This window comes from Oncorhynchus keta, chromosome 34 (genome assembly GCF_023373465.1).
Source record: "Oncorhynchus keta strain PuntledgeMale-10-30-2019 chromosome 34, Oket_V2, whole genome shotgun sequence".
Lineage (NCBI taxonomy): Eukaryota > Metazoa > Chordata > Actinopteri > Salmoniformes > Salmonidae > Oncorhynchus > Oncorhynchus keta.
Window position 1 is genome coordinate 58563698 of NC_068454.1, and position 21559 is coordinate 58585256.

The 21559-nt window shown below is 43.3% G+C and overlaps 1 protein-coding gene across 2 annotated transcripts in view; it reads right to left on the reverse strand.

Annotated features, from left to right (window-relative positions):
* The window catches only part of myom3 (myomesin 3), a 74336-nt gene extending 61006 nt beyond the window's left edge, over positions 1-13330 (reverse strand). Inside the window, exons 1-2 of one of the 2 annotated variants that reach the window (XR_008090375.1) lie at positions 13044-13330; positions 10555-10681 (exon numbers count right to left, since the gene is read on the reverse strand). Coding sequence is in view for 1 of the 2 variants with exons in the window: in XM_052494155.1 (XP_052350115.1) it covers positions 10555-10661 (107 nt within the window). In the remaining variant the exon portion in view is untranslated. The remainder of the gene's footprint in view (positions 1-10554; positions 10682-13043) is intronic. The other variant, XM_052494155.1, reaches the window with a different exon arrangement.
* Between the last annotated feature and the right edge of the window lie 8229 nt (positions 13331-21559).

Below are 21559 nucleotides of genomic sequence, written 5' to 3' on the forward strand. Positions count from 1 at the left end.
GGGGACGCACCAGTAGCCAAGGCTCTGTGCCTGTTTGTGACAGAAGCACGCAGTAGTGGTTCTAATTCAAAAGTGCATTTCTTGTGCCTCTCAGCTATCTCGAGCTAGGCCAATGTCATTCTCACACACACACACACAAACACACACACACACACACAAAAGGACCAATACAGTGAGGGAAAAAAGTATTTGATCCCCTCCTGATTTTGTACGTTTGCCCACTGACAAAGAAATGACCAGTCTATCATTTTAATGGTGGTTTATTTGAACAGTGAGAGACAGAATAACAAAAACAAAATCCAGAAAAATGCATGTCAAAAATGTTATAAATTGATTTGCATTTTAATGGGGCAAAAAAGTATTTAGTCAGCCACCAATTGTGCAAGTTCTCCCACTTAAAAAGATGAGAGGCCTGTAATTTTCATCATAGGTACACTTCAACTATGCCAGATAAAATGAGGAAAACAAATCCAGAAAATAACATTGTACGATTTTTTATGAGATGTGTGAGATGTGTGCAAGAACCGTCTGACCTCTGTGATTGCCAACAAGTGTTTTGCCACCAAGTACTAAGTCATGTTGTGCAGAGGGGTCAAATACTTGTTTCCCTCATTAAAATGCAAATCAATTTATAACATTTTTGACATGCATTTTTCTGGATTTTGTTGTTGTTATTCTGTCTCTCACTGTTCAAATAAACCTACCATTAAAATGATAGACTGATCATTTCTTTGTCAGTGGGCAAACGTACAAAATCAGCAGGGGATCAAATACTTTCCCCCTCACTGTAAGTATACGTTTCACTGATTCACTGATAAGTAAGTCTACACCTGTTGTCTACGAGGCGTGTGACAAATACATTTTGATTTGATTCGACACTGCAGTGGCACAACAGTGGGCAGAGGAGTAGCAGTTCCACATGAGCACACAAAGGCCCTTAATACCCAGCAGATACCAATGGGGGTTTAGTAGGGATCACAGCCAGCCACTCTTATTGTCTCGATTCAAATCTGCCTTCATATTTAGCACGGCCCGATTTCTACTGTTCCTGTTTCATCTGGAGTTATTAAATTAGACTAACCTGCAGGTCTGCAATCTGGATGGACGGACAAAAAGATTGAGATCAAATTTGTCCTTGGGGTACTAGTGTAAACAAGCTATTATTCCATGGACTTGCCTTAGGCTGGTTGGATAGCTCATTTTCACCCTGTTACAGGGAGGTGTGAAACCAGGTGCAGAGGGTGTATTTGTCTCAGTACATCCAACAAGACGTTGTTAAATGTCTCCGAGGCGTGAAGAGAAAAACAGTGAGAGCCATTGGGGAAATCTCTAAGACAGGACAGCTAATGAATCCATACAGTAGGATCGTCATTTGATCACTCTTTTGTTGCTGAGCATTTTCCTGCACGGCAGGAAATGTAAACATGTAGTGTACTTTGAGGTTTACAAAGGCTTCTAAAGTTAATAATGTCCACCCCAAAAAATCTGACTTAATTTGACCAAACAAAAAATGTATCAACCCCTACAAAAAATGATTATTAATTATAATCCACAAAATAATTCACATTTCCTGTTGCTACAAGATTGTTTTCCTTCTGTAGCAAACTGGCTCAAATTAAGATCCCACATCTTTTTACTGGTATATTTTACATAATAGGATGTTCTTGTGGCTTGTTCTATGTTGGAAAGCCTTACTTTTCTAAAAACATAATCATGTAAAAAATACAAGTAAATAGCTGTATTCAAGTATGTGGACACCGCTTCAAATGAGTGGATTCGGCTATTTCAGCTACACCCGTTTGCTGACAGGGATATAAAATGGAGCACACAGCCATGCAATCTCCATAGACAAACATTGCCAGTAGAATGGCCTTACTGAAGAGCTCAGTGACTTTCAACATGGCACCGTCATAGGATGCCACCTTTCCAACAAATCAGTTTGTCAACCTTTTCTGCCCTGCTAGAGCTGCCACGGTCAACTGTAAGTGCTGTTACTGTGAAGTGGAAACGTCTAGGAGCAACAACGTCTCAGCTGAACTGCTGAAGCGCGTAGCGCGTACAATCATCTATCCTCGGTTGCAACACTCGCTACTGAGTTTCAAACTATCTTTGGAAGCAACGTCAGCACAAGAACTGTTCTTCAGGAGCTTCATGAATTGGGTTTCCATGGCCGAGCAGCTGCACACAAGCCTAAGATCACCATGCACAATGCCAAGCCTCGGCTGGAGTGGTGTAAAGCTCGCCGTCAGTTGGACTCTGGCAGTCTGACGGACGAATCTGTGTTTGGCGGATGCCAGGAAAACCATAGCTACCATAGTGCAAACTGTAAAATTTGGTGGAGGAGGAATAATGGTCTGGGGCTGTTTTTCATGGTTCGGGCTAGGCCCCTTAATTCCAGTGAAGGAAAATCTTAACACTAAAGCATACAATGACATTCTAGATGATTCTGTACTTCCAACTTTATGGCAACAGTTTGGAGAAGGCCCTTTCTTGTTTCAGTATGACAATTCCCCCATTTACAAAGCGAGGTCCATACAGAAATTGTTTGTTGAGATCGATGTGGAAGAATTTGACTGGCCTGCACGGAGCCCTGACCTCAACCCCATCAAACACCTTTGGGATGAATTGGAACACCGACTGTGAGCCAGGCCTAATCTCCCAACATCAGTGACCGACCTCACTGATGCTCTTGTTGGAAAGCCTTCCCACAAGAGTGGAGGCTGTTATAGCAGCAAAGGCTGGGACCAAATCCATATTAACCACATGATTTTGGAATGAGATGTTGGACAAGTAGGTGTCCACATACCTTTGGTCATGTAGTGTATCTCATAGGATGCCCATGTATCCTGTTCTATATTGGAAAGAGATGCATTAACATTGATCCCTTTGAAAGCATATCATCTATGAATTTACACTATAATTCTGTAAAGATTTGCTAGTGCGTTTTCTACCCCCTCGTGTTGTTGTTCAGCCACATTTTGGGGAGTAATGATATCAATATCGAAACCACACACTTTTCTGAAGGAGCAGGCCTCTATTTACTGTGTGTGCTTAGTGGACCAGTGCCAGAGTGATATTGTCCAGCCTTAGGCTCCATGCTACATTATTCAACAACACCCTATCACTCTCTCTCGGCACGCTGCGGAACAGTCCAGTCCAAACAAAAGAAAAAGCAGAAGTTGCTCTCTCTGAGCTCTGTGAAAAAGGGGAACTGTCCCAGCAAATAAACCAAATAAAACGGGAAGTCACAACAATTTGCATTGTCATCACAAGTAGTCTTTCTTTCTGAAAGGAGTGCCTGAAGCAATATGGCTACATAAATTAGCTGGCTGTATTCACTTTGTGGGGGAAATAAACTCTGACTTTCAGAAATGTGTTGTAGCGTGGGGCAATTCAAAACCCCGAATATAGGCCAAGCAGCCCACATAAGACCTGATACAAGCATTATCTCTCAGAATATCTCCTGAATGCAGCGGTAGTTGCTCTTGTTAAAGTGTAATGGACCCTTGTGGATCAAAGTTGAGCCAAAGTTAGCACCTCTCCTATTACTTTAAGATGCCGTACAACTTAACGTCTCGACTTGCCTCCCAAACAGCAAGTGTTCTCCTTACTGTTTATAGGGGTATAAGAGGGCACTTAACAGAGAATGATGACTTGAATTGGAATGTCTGTTGTTTTAAATTATACTGTCAATCCTCCACATGAAACCTATTTAAATCATAGAAATATAGGTAATAGAACGGAAATTGACATTTAATGGTGGGTGGACCGGATGCCATATTTGTGGTAGTAATTAGAAGTGAAATGTTCAATTCAATTCACATTTCAATGGTGTACCAGCTAAACTGCAGTGGTCTGAAGGGACAGGATATATGAATGATATTTCTACGATTGAAATTACCCACCCTATATTCAAGAGCACGTGGTGTCTGTTGTTGGTCTTATATGTTAGCTTAGAATTCTGTTGTTTTGTCCTTGTCGAGTCCTTCATTATTTTCTGTATCATGTATAGTAAGTACTAAACCATCTTTGAAAGTTTATAGTCCTTTTTTAAAGCCTTTTTATTTTAATGGTTCTCAATGCAAAGAACTTTGTGATTTACATCTGTTAATGAAAAGCATTCTACAATTGTAATTTATTATTATTATTATTATTATTATGTTGTGTCTCAACTGCAAAAATATTGTATTTTACACGGTTTGAAGCTGGTGTAAAAAAACAAAAATAAAAGCCTCAAAAACAAAACTTCATAATGGCAGCATAGAAATAGTGCACATAGAGCAGATCTGCTGCTTCTTAGACTTGCTTTCAATGAAAATAACAGATTGGGTCGGGTCGCCCTAAATGTACATATTGCAGCTTTAAGCACCAGTCTCAACGTCAACAGTGAAGAGGCGACTCCGGGACGCTGGCCTTCTAGGCAGAGTTGCAAAGAAAAAGCCATATCTCAGACTGGCCAATAAAAAGAAAAGATTAAGATGGGCAAAAGAACAGACACTGGACAGAGGAACTCTGCCTAGAAGGTCAGCATCCCGGAGTCGCCTCTTCACTGTTGATGTTGAGACTGGTGTTTTGCGGGTACTATTTAGTGAAGCTGCCAGTTGAGGACTTGTGAGGCGTCTGTTTCTCAAACGAGACACTCTAATGTACTTGTCCTCTTGCTCAGTTGTGCACTGGGGCCTGCCACTCTTTCTATTCTGATTAGAGCAAGTTTACGCTGTTCTGTGAAGGGAGTACACAGCATTGTATGAGATCTTCAGTTTCTTGGCAATTTCTCGCATGGAATAGCCTTCATTTCTCAGAACAAGAATAGACTGATGGGTTTCAGTAGAAAGTTCTTTGTTTCGGGCCATTTTGAGCCTGTAATCGAACCCACAAATGCTGATGCTCCAGATACTCAACTAGTTTAAAGAAGGACAGTTTTATTGCTTCTTTAATAAGAACATCAGTTTTCCACTGTGCTAACATAATTGCAAAAGAGTTTTCTAATGATCAATTAGGATTAATGATAAACTTAGATTAGCTAACACAACGTGACATTAGAACACAGGAGGGATGGTTGCTGATAATGGGCCTCTGTACGCCTATGTAGATATTCCATTAAAAATCAGCCGTTTACAGCTACAATAGTCATTTACAACATTAACAATGTCTACACTGTATTTCGGATCAATTTGATGTTATTTTAATGGACACATTTTTCTGCTTTTCTTTCAAAAACAAGGACATTTCTAAGTGACCCCAAACTTTTGAACAGTAGTGTATATCTCCGGATGTGTATATAGGGAAAGGGGGATACCTAGTCAGTTGTACAACTGAATGCCTTCAACTGAAATGTGTCTTCTGCATTTAACCCAACACCTCTGAATCAGAGAGGCGCGGAGGGCTTCCATAATCAACATCCACGTCTTCGGCACCCGGGGAACAGTGGGTTAACTGCTTTGCTCAGGGGTAGAACGACAGATTTTTACCTTGTCAGCTCGGGGATTTGATCCCCAAATCACTAACCACTATACTGTGTATGTGTACAGTATCTGTTAGATAGTGGGAACTTTTATATAATTATTGCTATAAGAACGAGTTAGCTAACATGCTCTAATTGTATTGGTCACATTAGCTCCCTGCTAATTCAGTTATTTCCATGCTAACAGACAAATCACAAATCTACAGCCATCAACAGACTGTTGTCCTGCACATCTCATGTGCTTCCTTGTGTTTATCGTCAGGTACTTCCCTTTATTGTATTGTGTAAAATGGTTGTCATTGTTATGATGTTTGAATACAAAAATACCCAGTCTGATATTGACATGCATGCTTTGAATCACAAATCTACAGCCATCAACATAAAACATTTATTTTTTACCTTCATTTAACTAGGCAAGTATGAATTCTTATTCACTATGACAGTCTAAGAACAGTGGGTTAACTGCCTTGTTCAGGGACCTGAACAACAGATTTTTACCTTGTCAGCTCAGGGATTTAGATCGAGCAACCTTTCAGTTACGAGCCCAACACTCTAACCACTAGGCTACCTGCCACCCCAACATACTGTCGTCCCGCATATCTAATGTGCTTTCTTGTGTCTATCATCAGAGTAAACACCAATCAACTGGGACCCAACTGGGACCCAACTGGGACCCAACTGGGACCCAACTGGGACCCAACTGGGACCACTGGCTGGTTATTCCTTTCGTTAAAAACACCACACAATAGTTACGAAGTATGATCACATATACAACACATATACAACAGGATTTCACCTTACAGTGAAATCCTTACTTTCAAGGCCTTAACTAACAATGCAGTTTTAAGAAAAACAACTGTTAAGAAAGTATTTAAAAAATAAGAAGAAAAGAAAAGAAAAAATAAGAAAATAGAAAAATAACAAATAATTAAAGAGCAACAATAAATTGACAGTAGCTATATGCAGGGGGTACCGATGCACATGCGGGGACACAGGTTAGTCGAGGTAATTGAGGTAATATGTACATGTAGGTAGAGGTAGAGTGACAATGCGTAGATAATAAACAAAGAGTAGCAGCAGCGTAAAAATGGGGTTGGGGGGCTCAATGCACATAGTCCAGGTAGCCATTTGATTAAATGTTCATGTATCTTATGGCTTTGGCGTAGAAGCTGTTAAGAAGCCTTTTGGACCAAGAACTGGTGCTCCGGTACCACTTGCAGTGCGGCAGCAGAGAGAACAGTCTATGACTAGGGTGGCTGGAGTCTTCGGCAATTTTTAGGGCCTTCCTCTGACACAGGCTGGTATAGAGGTCCTGGATAGCAGGAAGCTTGGCCCCAGTGATGTACTTGGCCTTACGCATTACCCTCTGTAGTGCCTTGCAGTCGGAGGCCGAGCATTTGCCATACCAGGCAGTGATACAACCTGTCAGGATGCTCTCGATGGTGCAGCTGTAGAACTTTTTGAGGATCTGAGGACCCATCGCAAACCTTTTCAGTCTCCTGAAGGGGAATAGGCGTTGTCCTGCCCTCTTCACGACTGTCTTGGTGTGTTTGGACCATGAACTCGAAGCTCTAATTCTACTCCACTACAGCACTGTCCATGAGAATGGAGGTTTGCTCGGTCCTCCTTTTCCTGTAGTCCGTGATCATCTCCTTAGTCTTGATCATGTTGAGGGAGAGGTTGTTATCCTGGCACAACACTGCCAGGTCTCTGACCTCCTCCCTATAGGCTGTCTCATCATTGCCGGTGATCAGGCCTATCACTATTGCATCGTCAGAAAACTTAATGATGGTGTTGGAGTCATGCTTGGCCATGCAGTCATGGGTGTACAGGGGGGAACTGAGCACGCACCCCTGAGGCCCCCCCCCCCGTGATGAGGATCAGCGTGGGGGATGTGTTGTTACCTACCCTTACCACCTGGGGGCGGCCCGTCAGGAAGTCCAGGATCCAGTTGCAGAGGGAGGTGTTTAGTCCCAAGGTCCTTAGCTTAGTGATGAGCTTTGAAGGCACTATGGTGTTGAACGCTGAGCCGTAGTCAATGAATAGCATTCTCACGTAGGTGTTCATTTTGTCCAGGTGGGAAAGGGCAGTGTGGAGTGCAATATACATTTGGTCATCTGTGGATCTGTTGGGGCAGTATGCAAATTGGAGTGGGTCTAGGGTTTCTGGGATGATGGTGTTGATGTGAGCCATGACCAGCCTTTCAAAGCACTCCATGGCTACAGACGTGAGTGCTACGGGTTCGTAGTCATTTAGGCATGTTACCTTAGTGTTCTTGGGCACAGGCAGTATGGTGGTCTGCTTGAAACATGTTGGTATTACAGACTAAGACAGGGAGAGGTTTAAAATGTCAGTGAAGACACACTCCAGTTGGTCAGTGCATGCTCGCAGTACACATCCTGGTAATCTGTCTGGCCCTGCGGCCTTGTGAATGTTGACCTGTTTAAAGGTCTTACACACATCGGCTGCGGAGAGCGTGATCACACAGTCTTCCGGAACAGCTGGTGCCTCGAACCCAGCCAGCTGTATGTTAGCCATGTTGTCGTTCAGCCACGACTCGGTGAAATGTAAGATGTTACAGTTTTTAATGTCCCGTTGGTAGGATAGTGTTGATCAGAGCTCATCCAGTTTGTTATCCAATGACTGCACATTGGCTAATAGAACTGATGTTAGAGGTGGATTACCCACTCACCGTTGGGTCCTTACCAGGCACCCTGACTTACCCCCCCGATATCTCTGTCTCTACCTTATGCGAATGATGGGGATTTGGGCCTTGTCCGGTGTCTGAAGTACATCTTCGCGTCTGACTCGTTAAAGAAAAAAATCTTCGTCCATTACGAGGTGAGTAATCACTACACTGATATCCCGAAGCTCTTTTCGGTCATAAGAGACGGTGGCAGAAACAGCATGTACAAAAAATAAGTTTAAATTAACGCAAAAAAAACACACACAATAGCACAATTGTTTAGGAGCCTGTAAAATGTTAGCCTAACGGCGCCATGCACATAATGGTATGGTGTGTGTGTGTGTGTGTGTGTGTGTGTGTGTGTGTGTGTGTGTGTGTGTGTGTGTGTGTGTGTGTGTGTGTGTGTGTGTGTGTGTGTGTGTGTGACAGGGTTTAAAAAGACACTAAGAGGCTTCATCCAAGGCCATCTCTTTGTGTGCCGGGTTGGGGGGTTATTTAAAGCATGTGTGTGTCTGTCAGTCATCTGTCTGTACATGTGTGTGCAGAATTTGTGTGGGCAGTCTTTGAGTCAATGTTGGTTGGTTGGTGTGTGTGTTTATATGAGCATGGGTGACTCTGTGGTGAGTCAGGGCTGTTCTGGGGATTGAAGGCTGACTTTGGCAGGGAGAGGCAGACAAGGTTGACTGCCCATCCGTAGGTAAATCAATAAAAGCGGCAACGTGTCTCTCTTTCTGGAGAGGGTCTCAATGACATGTGAATGTGTATGCCTGCATACAGTATATTAGTGTAATGCAAAGGCTACTTTATCCACATGGACTTGTGTGTACCGCGTGTTTGTGCATGTGAGTGTAGCTCTAATACTGTCGAACACACACACACACTCCCGGACACACACTGCGTCACTGCTCTGCTGTCTCAATGACCTCACAATAACTGCCCGACTGGCTACATGTCCTTGTTTAAAAGCTCTAATGTCATCCCACAACCCACAACAAAACAGGGCTCCATTATATACAGAGCACTTTTCATCTGTCTAGCTATGCACATATCCGGTAACATACAGTAATACTTGGATGGTGCAATATTGACTGTACTTTACTCCCATGCAAGCCGTTTTCCATAAAGTAAGTGTATGATACACTACATAACCAAAAGTATGTGGACACCTGCTTTTTGTACATCTCATTCCAAAATCATGGAGTTGGTCCCCCCTTTGCTGCTAAAACAGGCTCCACTTGTCTGGGATGGCTTTCCACTAGATGTTGGAACATTGCTGCGTGGACTTCAGCCACAAGAGCATCAGTGAGGTCGGGCACTGATGTTGGGCGATTAGGCCTGGCTCGCAGTTGGTGTTTAAATTCATCCCAAAGGTATTCGACTGGGTTCAGGTCAGGGCTCTGTGCAGGCCAGTCAAATTCTTCCAAACCGATCTTGACAAATCCTTTCTGTATGGACCTTACTTTGTGCACAGGGGCATTGTCATGCTGAAACAGGAAAGGACCTTCCCCAAACTGTTGCCACAAACTTAGAACCACAGAATCATTTAGAATGTCACTGTATGCTGCAGAGTTAAGATTTACCTTCACAGCCCCGGACCATCATTCTTCCTCCACCAAACTTGACAGTTGGTACTATGCATTGGGGCAGGTAGCGTTCTCCAAACCCAGATTCATCCGTCGGACTGCCAGATGGTGAAGCATGATTCATCACTCCAGAGAACGCGTTTCCACTGCTTCAGAGTCCAATGGCAGAGAGCTTTACACCACTCCAGCCAACGTTTGGCATTGTGCATGGTCATTTTAGGCTTGTGTGCGACTGCTTGGCCATGGAAACGTATTTCATGAATTCCCGCCAAACAGTTAATGTGTTGACATTTTTTCCAGAGGCAGTTTGGAACTCGGTCGAGAGTGTTGCAACCGAGGACAGATGATTTTTACACACCACGCGCTTCAGCACTCAGTGGTGCCGTTCTGTGAGCTTGTGTGATCTACCACATCGCAAGTGAGGCGCTGTTGCTCCTAGACGTTTCCACTTCACAGTAACAGCACTTACAGTTGACCTGACTCGTTGGAAAGGTGGCATCCTACGACGGTGCCATGTTGAAAGTCACTGAGCTCTTCAGTAAGGCTATTCTACTGTCAATGTTTTTTCTATGGAGATTGCATGGCTGTGTGCTCCATTTTATGCCCCTGTCAGCAATGGGTGTGGCTGAAATAGTCGAATCCACTAATGTGAAGGGGTGTCCACATACTTTTGTAAACTATAGTGTATATACAGAACACCATATTCAACTAGATATCTTCTGGAAATTCTTTATTCTATCTCATTTTTTATAAAAAGCATTGGCTGAACATGATCTATGGTATGATGACGAAGCAGGGTGTGTGTGCCAGGGTGCCTTTACCTGGAGGTGAAGGTTTTCTTCTTGATCTGCGAGGCCAGTGCCATGCTATGGGACATCTGGTGGGACTGCTCTTCCTGGACCCGTGTCATCAGCGTCTTGGTTGCCATGGTGAACCCCTGACCAACACCTGTGGAGGTAGGAGGTAGGAGAGATGAGAGAGGGATGAAGGGAGGAGGATGTATCATCTGACATTGCACAGTAGGACCACTCTGTGAGATGACATGTCGGAGACTCGCAAAGGAACGCTACAGAGATCTCTTTTCACTTTCATTGTGAGGAATATGTACATTTATGACCATAGTAATTATGCTCATGGTGGATCTCAAATAGCCAGGTGTCAATGGAAATGCATCCAAAACCTGTAATATCGTATTAGCACAACATCAACACATATCCAATACGTTGTTTTGTGTTTGAAGTAAAGACAGGTGCAGCTGGCGTGGAGAAAGGTGTGCTTCAGGCCTCTGTTAAATGAACTGGCCCTTTGTGGGCCATTGAGCGAGTTATAATTCATTAGTTCAGGTCTGCCACCATGCCGCTGCCTGCCACCCAAGCAGTCATTAATCACTCTCTACTCTGGGGGAGGCCGACAGTTGAGCTCGCCCAACCAACAGAACCAGGCCAGAGCCTGAGTGATAACTTCCTTCACCCACCCCCACAAGCAACTGTCACCAGTGTTAGCGCGTTAGCATTATAAACACCCTCATTTGTTTTTCCTTCTGGTCTGTTCGAATTACATTGGACGACCAGGGCTAACGTTAGGCGAGTGGCTAGTGTCTAATGCTTTAATGCTTTGAATGACATTGCAGTAAGCCTGCTGGTCTGACGTTAGCAAGCGGCTGATGGCAAACGCTTCAGCAGGATAGCATCCCCACTGGTTTCCCTTCACGGCTCATTGTTGTGCAAAACTAAAGGGTTGTTTGTGCACAGGTGGTAAAAAGGTCAACCTCCAGTGTGTTAAAATGCATCTGTCTTAGTTGGTGCCTGGATACCCGGACCCCTGTGGAGAAAGTGGAGAGTAATGTTCTTTCTGGTCACAATGCAATTTCCCCTATGTCTTGAGTAGACTGCAAAGTCCAACTCTCTGATGAGAAAAGACTAAGTAATATGGGGATGAATTATTTGTTATTTGGTAGATCATGGATTGTCTGAACAACACATGTGGGCTTTACCTAATCGTCCTGAGAGAGTAATTTCAACTCGTATCCATGAAGGCTGCCAAACGTAGAGACTCTTTTGACACTCAACAAGCTTGAGATATGATTGGAGCATCTGTCCGTAGGACCACTTTAAGCCGTACACTCCACAGAGCTGGGCTTTACAGAGGAGTGGCCAGAAAAAAAGCCATTGCTTAAAGAAAGAAATAAGCAAACACGTTTGGTGTTCACCAAAAGGCGTGTGGGAGACTCTCCAAACATATGGTAGAAGGTACTCTGGTCAGAGAAGACTAAAATTGGGTGAATAGTTATGCACTCTCAAGTTCTGTTTTTTTTTTTGTCTTACTTCTTGTGGAGACAAAGGGAAATGGGACATGCAAAGCTCAGCGTAATAGTAACATGAATTATTTGCATATGGAGGCCGTTGAGGCTACTCCATGGAGGAAGAGGATGACGTTCAACCACATGGATTTGAGGAAAGATTAAGAAATAATACAAACACTGAAACATAGTCAAACATTTTTGTAAACACATATTACCATCCCATTGGCCAGTGTTGTAAAAAGTACACTTGAGTAAAAGTAAAGATACCTTAATAGAAAATGACTCAAGTAAAAGTGAAAGTCACCTAGTTAAATAATACTTGAGTAAAAGTCTAAAAGTCTAAAAGTATTCGAAAAGTAAAAGTATAAATAAGTTCAAATTCCTTATAATTAACAAACCAGATGGCACCATTTTCTTGTTTTGTGTAAAATGTATGGATAGCCAGGGGCACACTCCAACACTCAGACATCATTTACAAAAGAAGCATGTGTGTTTAGTGAGTCCGCCAGATCAGAGACAGTAGGGATGACCAGGGATGTTCTCTTGATAAGTACGTGAATTGAACCATTTTCCAGTCCTGCTAAGCATTGAAAATGTAATGAGTACTTTTGGGTGGCAGGGAAATTGTATGGAGTAAAACATACATTCTTTTCTTTAGGAATGTAGTGAAGTAAATGTAAAAGTTGTCCAAAATATTAATAGTAAAGTAAAGTACAGATACCCAAAAAAGCGACTTAAGTAGTTCTCTAAAGTATTTTTACTAAAGTACTTTGCACCACTGCCATTGGCTTAATTAAAAGTCCATCATTCTCCCTTACTTAATAAGTCACCAGATGCTAATTGTCATTGGGTTACTTTCCCAGTACTGGTTTTCACTATATATTCATGTGAAGTTTATGACCCTTGCAATGTATCCTTAACACGTCCTTGTGGATGAGAAAGAAAATAGGAAGTGATTACATCATGACATCACGGTGTACCGTAAGGGTGAATTAAAAAGCCACTTACGTTTGTCTTTGTAGAAAGGGTTATACTCCACAGGCCCTCAAGATGAGCATGAAGGACACACGTCTCTCTCTCTCTCTCTGTCCCCTGTCCACCTTTCACTGTCTCTCTCTCTCTCTCTCTCTCTCTCTCTCTCTCTCTCTCTTTCAATTGCTGTCTCACTCTCTCTTAATCTCCCTGCCTCACCTGTCTTTACAGTACCTCTATTCTTTCTCTCTGGTGCTCCTCACTCTGCCTCTCCCTGTATGAGCAGTGAAGGTGAACCTGGCCCTGAACACAAAGTGTCCTTCACGAAGAGAATGTGGCCAAACACAATGCACTCAAGGTGGTAAATATAGACTACTGACACGTCCCCTCCGGTGCCCCCACCACCAACCCCCAAACCCCAAACCCCAAACCCCCACCCACACCCACACCGGCCAATGCCATCCAGCCAGATAGACTTACAGTCAGCACTGCAGACCTGCGGCCAAGGATGCCACAGTAGCAACAATAGAACAACACAATAGGATTGAGGGTTGAGTGGACGGTATGATCTAGGCAGCTGAAAGCAGCAGCTGGAATGACCACAGGGGAAACGATGCCTAAGGTATTCCACCAACTGTCTGATCAGTAACTGTCAGGTTGGGATGAGTGTGAATATATGGTTGACTTTATATAGTGAACGTGTCTATAAAACAAGATCATCTTAAACCTATTGGTAGTTGAACATTCACAGAAAATGGGGGGTGGGGGCTCGTCCATTCTCTGTGTTCCTCTTCATCTGGCCCCATAATGGCCTTCCCTCATAATTGAGACCAAGGGCGAGATGGGTAAAGACGGAGCCTAGATAAAACAGCCTGGTTCTCTTCTATTGGAAGACTGGCCTTGAACACCCTCTCAAAGAACAAGGGTTATTAGTGATTGTATTCGCACCTGAGATCCAGTCACGCCATCCCTCCTTTCAAACCTCTCCCTTTATCTCGCAGACTACTTTTCCGTCCTTGATTTCTTTCTCTATCAACCCCCCTCTCCTGCCTGTATCACCCTCCCCTCTCACTCACTTTTGTCTCTCCCCTGATCCAAGTTCCTCTCTTTCTTCCCCTCCTCCCCTCACCCCCCCTCCTTTCTCTGTCTCCTTTTATCCCTTTACAGTGATCTCTGATTAGTCCTTGAAGATTGCACACTGTTCTACACTATTAAACATGGAGCTCAGACTGGCTGGAGAGAGAGAGAGAGACAGAGATAGAGAGAGAGAGAGAGAGAGAGAGAGAGAGAGAGACGGCAGCTAGGTGATATGGACAAAAATCTATTTCACTACAACATTTGACTGCTGAACGATATCAGCAAAATGCCTGTGATCGCTATGGTCGGTGTGGTTCATTTGTGGTTTATCATCCCAGCTCTGTGTGTGTGTGTGTGTGTGTGCGTGTGCGCATGCACGTATGCATGTGTTTTAGTGTATGCGTGTGTGTGTTAAGATAGTTCAATACCGTGTGACAGGGTTTAAAAAGACACTAAGAGGCTTCATCCAAGGCCATCTCTTTGTGTGCCGGGTTGGGGGGTTATTTAAAGCATTTACTGTCCACACCTGCCTCTGGTATATCAGTAAACAATGCAAGCTGGACTTGCCAGCCCCCTCTTCTCATCATATACCACCAGTGACAGTCTGACTAAGAATAACTGGACTGCCCCTGCCAGAACAAAGCAGCTGAAGAGACCAGCTTTATTAGTTCCTGTTGTAATGGAGACTCTAGCTCCACTTACCGTACAAATCAGTGAATAGTCAGTCAGTAATGTTATAAATACACCATTATAGTGACATACAAATGACACATCAATTTAGGTGACACTTAACTAATATGTCAGCTTAAAGTGGCATGCTGTATAGCTACAATGGTTAAATGCCACTATTTGGACATTCTAATGAGACCCCTCTTTTACAACTCTCTCCAATATGACACCCACCCGCTGTCGACATGGCACTCCACATCCTCCTCTTCCTCAAGCCCGCTGTCGACATGGCACTCCACATCCTCCTCTTCCTCAAGCCCGCTGTCGACATGGCACTCCACATCCTCCTCTTCCTCAAGCCCGCTGTCGACATGGCACTCCACATCCTCCTCTTCCTCAAGCCCGCTGTCGACATGGCACTCCACATCCTCCTCTTCCTCAAGCCCGCTGTCGACATGGCACTCCACATCCTCCTCTTCCTCAAGCCCGCTGTCGACATGGCACTCCACATCCTCCTCTTCCTCAAGCCCGCTGTCGACATGGCACTCCACATCCTCCTCTTCCTCAAGCCCACTGTCGACATGGCACTCCACATCCTCCTCTTCCTCAAGCCCGCTGGTGTAACTGCTTACTGACTATACACTGTAACGTTACTGCATGATTGTAGAAGGGTTTACTAACACATTAGTTATATTAGCTATGTTGACTAGGACGTTACTTTAGCTAACATGGGGACAACGACGTAGGCTGTGTGTAACGATGTAGGCTGTGTGTAATGACGTAGGCTGTGTGTAACGACGTAGGCTGTGTGTAACGACGTAGGCTGTGTGTAACGACGTAGGCTGTGTGTAACGATGTAGGCTGTCTGTAACGACGTAGGCTGTGTGTAACGATGTAGGCTGTGTGTAACGACGTAGGCTGTGTGTAACGAAGTAGGCTGTGTGTAACGATGTAGGCATGTGTGTAACGACGTAGGCTGTGTGTAACGACGTAGGCTGTGTGTAACGAAGTAGGCTGTGTGTAACGAAGTAGGCTGTGTGTAACGATGTAGGCTGTGTGTAACGATGTAGGCTGTGTGTAACGACGTAGGCTGTGTGTAACGACGTAGGCTGTGTGTAATGACGTAGGCTGTGTGTAACGACGTAGGCTGTGTGTAACGACGTAGGCTGTGTGTAACGACGTAGGCTGTGTGTAATAGAAATAAGGTAATAAGGTAAGCTAACAAGCCAACGAGGCAAGGTAAAGTATCACAAATAGAGCTACATAAAACTAGAAGAATAATATACTTGTTGAGCATAGCTATAGCCATCAGTCTTGTGTATTTTCATGGTCATGACTCACTCACTGCTAAGTTGGTCAAGATCCCGGCATCCGTACACAGCTATCTGCTAGGGGGCTTTTTGTTGAGAGGGTGCACGAACATTACTCGAACATGTCTTTTTCGCTTGTAAACCAAAAATTGCTCTGTATCTTCAACCTAATAAACTTACCAAACATGGGCTATAGCTATTGCTCGCCAGAGGTAGAGTATCTCATGATAAGCTTTAGACCGCACACCTACCGAGAGAGTTTTTATTTGTGTTCTTCATAGCTGTTTACATACCACCACAGTCAGAGGCTGGCACTAACACCGCATTGAATGAGCGGGACTCTAACCCGGAAGCTTATAAGAAATGCCACTATGCCCTCTGACGAACCATCAAAAAGACAAAGCGTCAATACAGGACTAAGATCAAATCGTACATCGCCGGCTATGATGCTCATCGGATGTGGCAGGGCTTTCAAACCATTACAGACTACAAAGGGAAGCACAGCCGAGAACTGCCCAGTGACACAAGCCTACCAGACGAGCTAAACTACTTCTATGCTCGCCTCGAGGCAAATAACACTGAGACATGCATGAGAGCACCAGCTGTTCCGGAAGACTGTGTGATCACGCACTCCACAGCCGATGTGAGTAACCTTTAAACAGGTCAGACCTTTTAAGCAGGTCAACATTCACAAGGCCACAGGGCCAGATGGATTACCAGGACGTGTACTGCGAGCATGCACTGACCAACTGGCAAGTGTCTTCACTGACATTTTCAACCTCTCCCTGTCTGAGTCTGTAATACCAACATGTTTCAAGCAGACCACCATACTGCCTGTGCCCAAGAACACTAAGGTAAACTGCCTAAATGACTACGAACCCGTAGCACTCACGTCTGTAGCCATGGAGTGCTTTGAAAGGCTGGTCATGGCTCACATCAACATCATCATCCCAGAAACCCTAGACACATTCCAATTTGCATACCGCCCCAACAGATCCACAGATGATGCAATCTCTATTGCACTCCACACTGCCCTTTCCCACCAGGACAAAAGGAACACCTATGTGAGAATGCTATTCATTGACTAGAGCTTAGCGTTCAACACCATAGTGCCCTTGAAGCTCATCAATAAGCTAAGGATCCTGGGACTAAACACCTCCCTCTGCAACTGGAACCTGGACTTCCTGACGGGCCGCCCCCCAGGTGGTAAGGGTAGGTAACAACACATCCGCCACGCTGATCCTCACCACAGGGGCCCCTCAGAGGTGCGTGCTCAGTCCCCTCCTGTATTCCCTGTTCACTCATGACAGCAAAGCCATGCACGACTCCATCGCCATCATTAAGTTTTCTTCCGATGACACAACAGTGATAGGCCTGATCACCACCAGCGATGAGGCAGCCAATAGGGAGAATGCCGGGTGATTGTGGACTACAGGAAAAGAGGACTGAGCATGCCCCCATTTTCAGCAATGGGATTGCAGTGGAGCATGTTGAGAGCTTCAAGTTCCTTGGTGTCCACATCACCATCAAACTAACATGGTGCAAGCACACCAAGACAGTTGTGAAGAAGGCACAACAAAACCTATTCCCCCTCAGGAGACTGAAAAGATTTGGGATGGGTCCTCAGATCCTCAAAAGGTTCTACAGCTGCACCATCGAGCGCATCCTGACTGGTTGCATCACTGCCTGGCATGGCAACTGCTCGGTCTCCGACCACAAGGCACTTAGAGGGTAATGCGGATGGCCCAGTACATCACTGGGGCCAAGCTTCCTGCCATCCAAGACCTCTATACCAGGCGTTGTCAGAGGAAGGCCCTAAAATTTGTCAAAGACTAAAGCCACGGCGCATGTGACTAATACAATTTGATTTGATTTGTTTTGAATTGGTCCACCTTATCTGAGCGGAACCTAATGTGCGTAAGTAGAAAAAAAGATAGCCACTGCCAAGAGAGACTATTGGGGTGATAGTGTGTTGTAAAAGATACCAAAATGTACCCGTTCCCCTTGTTTAGGCCCATCAAAGTCTTCAAACGCTAGCTGATAAGATTTTCATTACTTCAAAGAAAATTGAGTTTGCCCACCCCGTCAAGCTGTAGCTTTTTGAGAGGCTGCATTTTGCCTCAGATCAGAGAATATGCTAAGTGAGCCCATCAAAATGCCCACTCTTAAACAAGAAATTTGGAACAAAAGGTTTGAGTTCAACTCCCAAAGGAACTATTAAGTAATATTTATGTAATATGTAAGATGATAAGTTATGAAACACCAAAGAGCAAAAAAAAAGTATTAGGAACTGTATTTCTCTTAGATAACCTCTTTATTTTCCATCCATCGTCTCCTTGTTGCACTTTTTGAAAAATACCATGCTGGCTTTTCCACCTGGCTGTTTCGTTTGTGAGGGGAGAGGTTGATGTAAACATTATCCTTCTATAGGGTCAGTACGAGCTAACATCAGGTTATCAATACCTGAAAATAATTTCTAAGTGAGTAAAACTCTCACTGCGTCAATTGATCGAGAGCAGGCGGTGACACTTTTCAATACAGTTTGAAATGCAATTTGCACTTTATTCAAAAAACTCATTTGGGGTCCGCTGAGAAAGTTCATGGAGATTCGTGAATACTGTATGTTAGAGGAGACCAGAGGGTCATCACAGCAATTCTCTCTCTCTCTTCTTCTTGGGTATGGAGAGAAGGCAGGAGAGGATGTGTAGAGGGAATGTCTGACAGATAAGGTGGAGTTTATGTCTGTAACGATATCCCTCGTCAACTGAGGAAGAGTAAGAAGGATCGGACCAACATGCAGCATGGTAAGTGTTGGTCATAATTTCATTGAAAAACTGAACACTAAACAAAATAACAACGAAGTGAAAACGAAACAATTCTGCCAGGTGAACAGACACTAAATAGAAATTAAACACTCCACAACCAAAATGGGGAAAACCGGCTACCAAAGTATGATTCTCAATCAGAGACAACGAACGACACCTGCCTCTGATTGAGAACCATACTAGGCCAAACACATAGAACTATAACATAGAAAAAAGAACATAGACTACCGACCCCAACTCACGCCCTGACCAACCTAACACAAAGACATAAAAAAGGAACCAAGGTCAGAACGTGACAGTGACGTCAGAGTGTTGTTGCAAGTGAACACAGCTTCAATAGTCTTGACAGCTGTTCAAAGGGAAACAGTCAAAGTAAGAATAAAAGTCTGCAATACCCGCCAAGGGGCTGGACAGTTTCCCATATCCTTACTCCACCTCTCGCATTGTCAGGATGGTTGCAGTCTCTTTCACTACATTTTAATTTGTATACAGGCTATTGTTTAAAGAAAGAGGATAGTCTAAGTTTGGAACCGTGCTAAAGGTCTCTAACAACTGTAAAAAAAAATGTAGCTCAACAGAACCAGTTACAACGGAAGTATCTGATCATCAACGAATTTAAGAAAAAGCCATTTGTTTTTTTAACACAGCAGCTGCATAATCATCAGGTAGGCCTGCATGCACTTGTATGCACACTGCATGATCCTCAAACCAGATACGGGCCAAACTCGTGTTTCTAAAAGTCAATTCAAAGGCAATGTACTGTATAAGGCATTTTTCCGTTGAACTGTTATTTAACTCTTAAGTATTTTTCACCTTTATTCCCTTCATTTTATAGAGCCCAAATGCTACATTTAATAGGCATGCTGTTGAAGTGCTGTTGTTGATGTGTTGTTGAAATGCTGAAAACTCCTGCCAGCGTCTAGCGTGTCACAAATGTTTCACAATATATATTTTAAATGGCAGGCTATAGCCTTGAAATAATAACAATAATATAGCCTAAATAACACTTTTGTTCCTTCTTAGGCTACCTGGCTTGCTCCTGACTGATATGGAGTTAGTATGTTGTTTAATAGCCCATTGAAATGTTGAACATCAATTGATAGTGACAGAATCACACATTACTTCCCGTGCAAAGTACATTTTCGTGTGTGGTCGGCAATAGAAGGTTGTAGCGCTGCCTCTGAATGTCATAGAGCTAAATGAAAGATATCCCATATGCATCGGAGTCACTTCTCTCCCTGCATTTTACGCGTTGTTTCTAGCATTAAGAATTGTGGACTAAAGCGTCGTTATAGATTGGGTCCATCATTTATTTTTTATCTTAAAGTAACAAGCGGTAGGCCTATGCTTTCAGCCATTTTCTTTAACATAAGAGGGGGGTTCTACTAAGCTAACATATGGAATTGTTTTAGGATGGTCATACCATGGGTCATTTACAATTTTGATTTGGAATTTTAGGGCCAATGTAGATGTAAAACTATACATACATTTTATTAGGCATTTACTACTAAAGCCCATAGAAACACATCGAATAACACATTCATCAATGGCAAAACAGTTAGTCGAAAAATGTATCATAATGAATAAGGTGTCCTATATCTGGGAAGTATAAGAAAGATCTGGAAATATTTTTGTGTTTGACACATTTGTAAACCTTTTTTTGGGCACAAAAACTACCTAGAACAAAACTGGGAACACCATCATGCTCCTGAGTCTCATATTTCCACAGAGTGGTCATATTAGTTAACAAAAACGTTGCAGACGTTTTTGGACAAGACCATCATGTCTCTGGTCTGAGCTCTCTCAGATGCGGAAGGCAAACAGCCTATGCAAAACTGACATCTCTAGCTTAAATTGACAGATTCTGATGGGGATTTTTTTAAATGAGTTAATTAGACTCTTAATTAACACACCAAGCCTTTCACTGACACCGATGGATTTGGCTGACAAAATCTATGGATAGTAGACTATCTACCTCTTGTGTTTTGAATCGGAAGAAATAGTCCAATTATAATGAAGACTGTTAATCTTAAGGATCGCCTAATATGACACACCCAGATCTAACTGCCTGTAGCTCAGGCCCTGAAACAAGGATATAAATATTATTGGTACCATTTGGAAGGAAACACTTTGAAGTTCGTAAAAGGAATGTAGGATAATATAACACAATAGATAATACAAAGAAAAAACCAACCGTCTTTGAAATGCAAGAGAAAGGCCATAATGTATTATTCCAGCCCAGGTGCAATTTAGATTTTGGCCACTAGATGGTAGCAGTGTGTGTGCAATGTTTTATTCTGATCCAATGAACCTTTGCGTTTCTGTTAAAACATTTGTATCAAGACTGCTCAAACGTGCCTAATTTGTTTATTAAATTAATTAGGCCTTCTCGAATTAACCTACTTTCAGCACATATGTGCTTTCCATCTCCGTGGTTCCCACTTCATGGTAATGTAAGTTGTAAATTAATTGAAAATGTAAATTACTTGAATATGGCCTATTGTGAGGTCTATAACTCTGATAAATAGCTTCATTATGGGCAATGAAATCAATTATAGCAGTAGCAAGCTTACCTCCTGTCCTCCTTCTCATCTTCATGCTCTCCCTATCAAACTGACCCGGACATCGACAGGCCTAGTCTGCGCACACAGATTTGTAATATTTTGGAAAA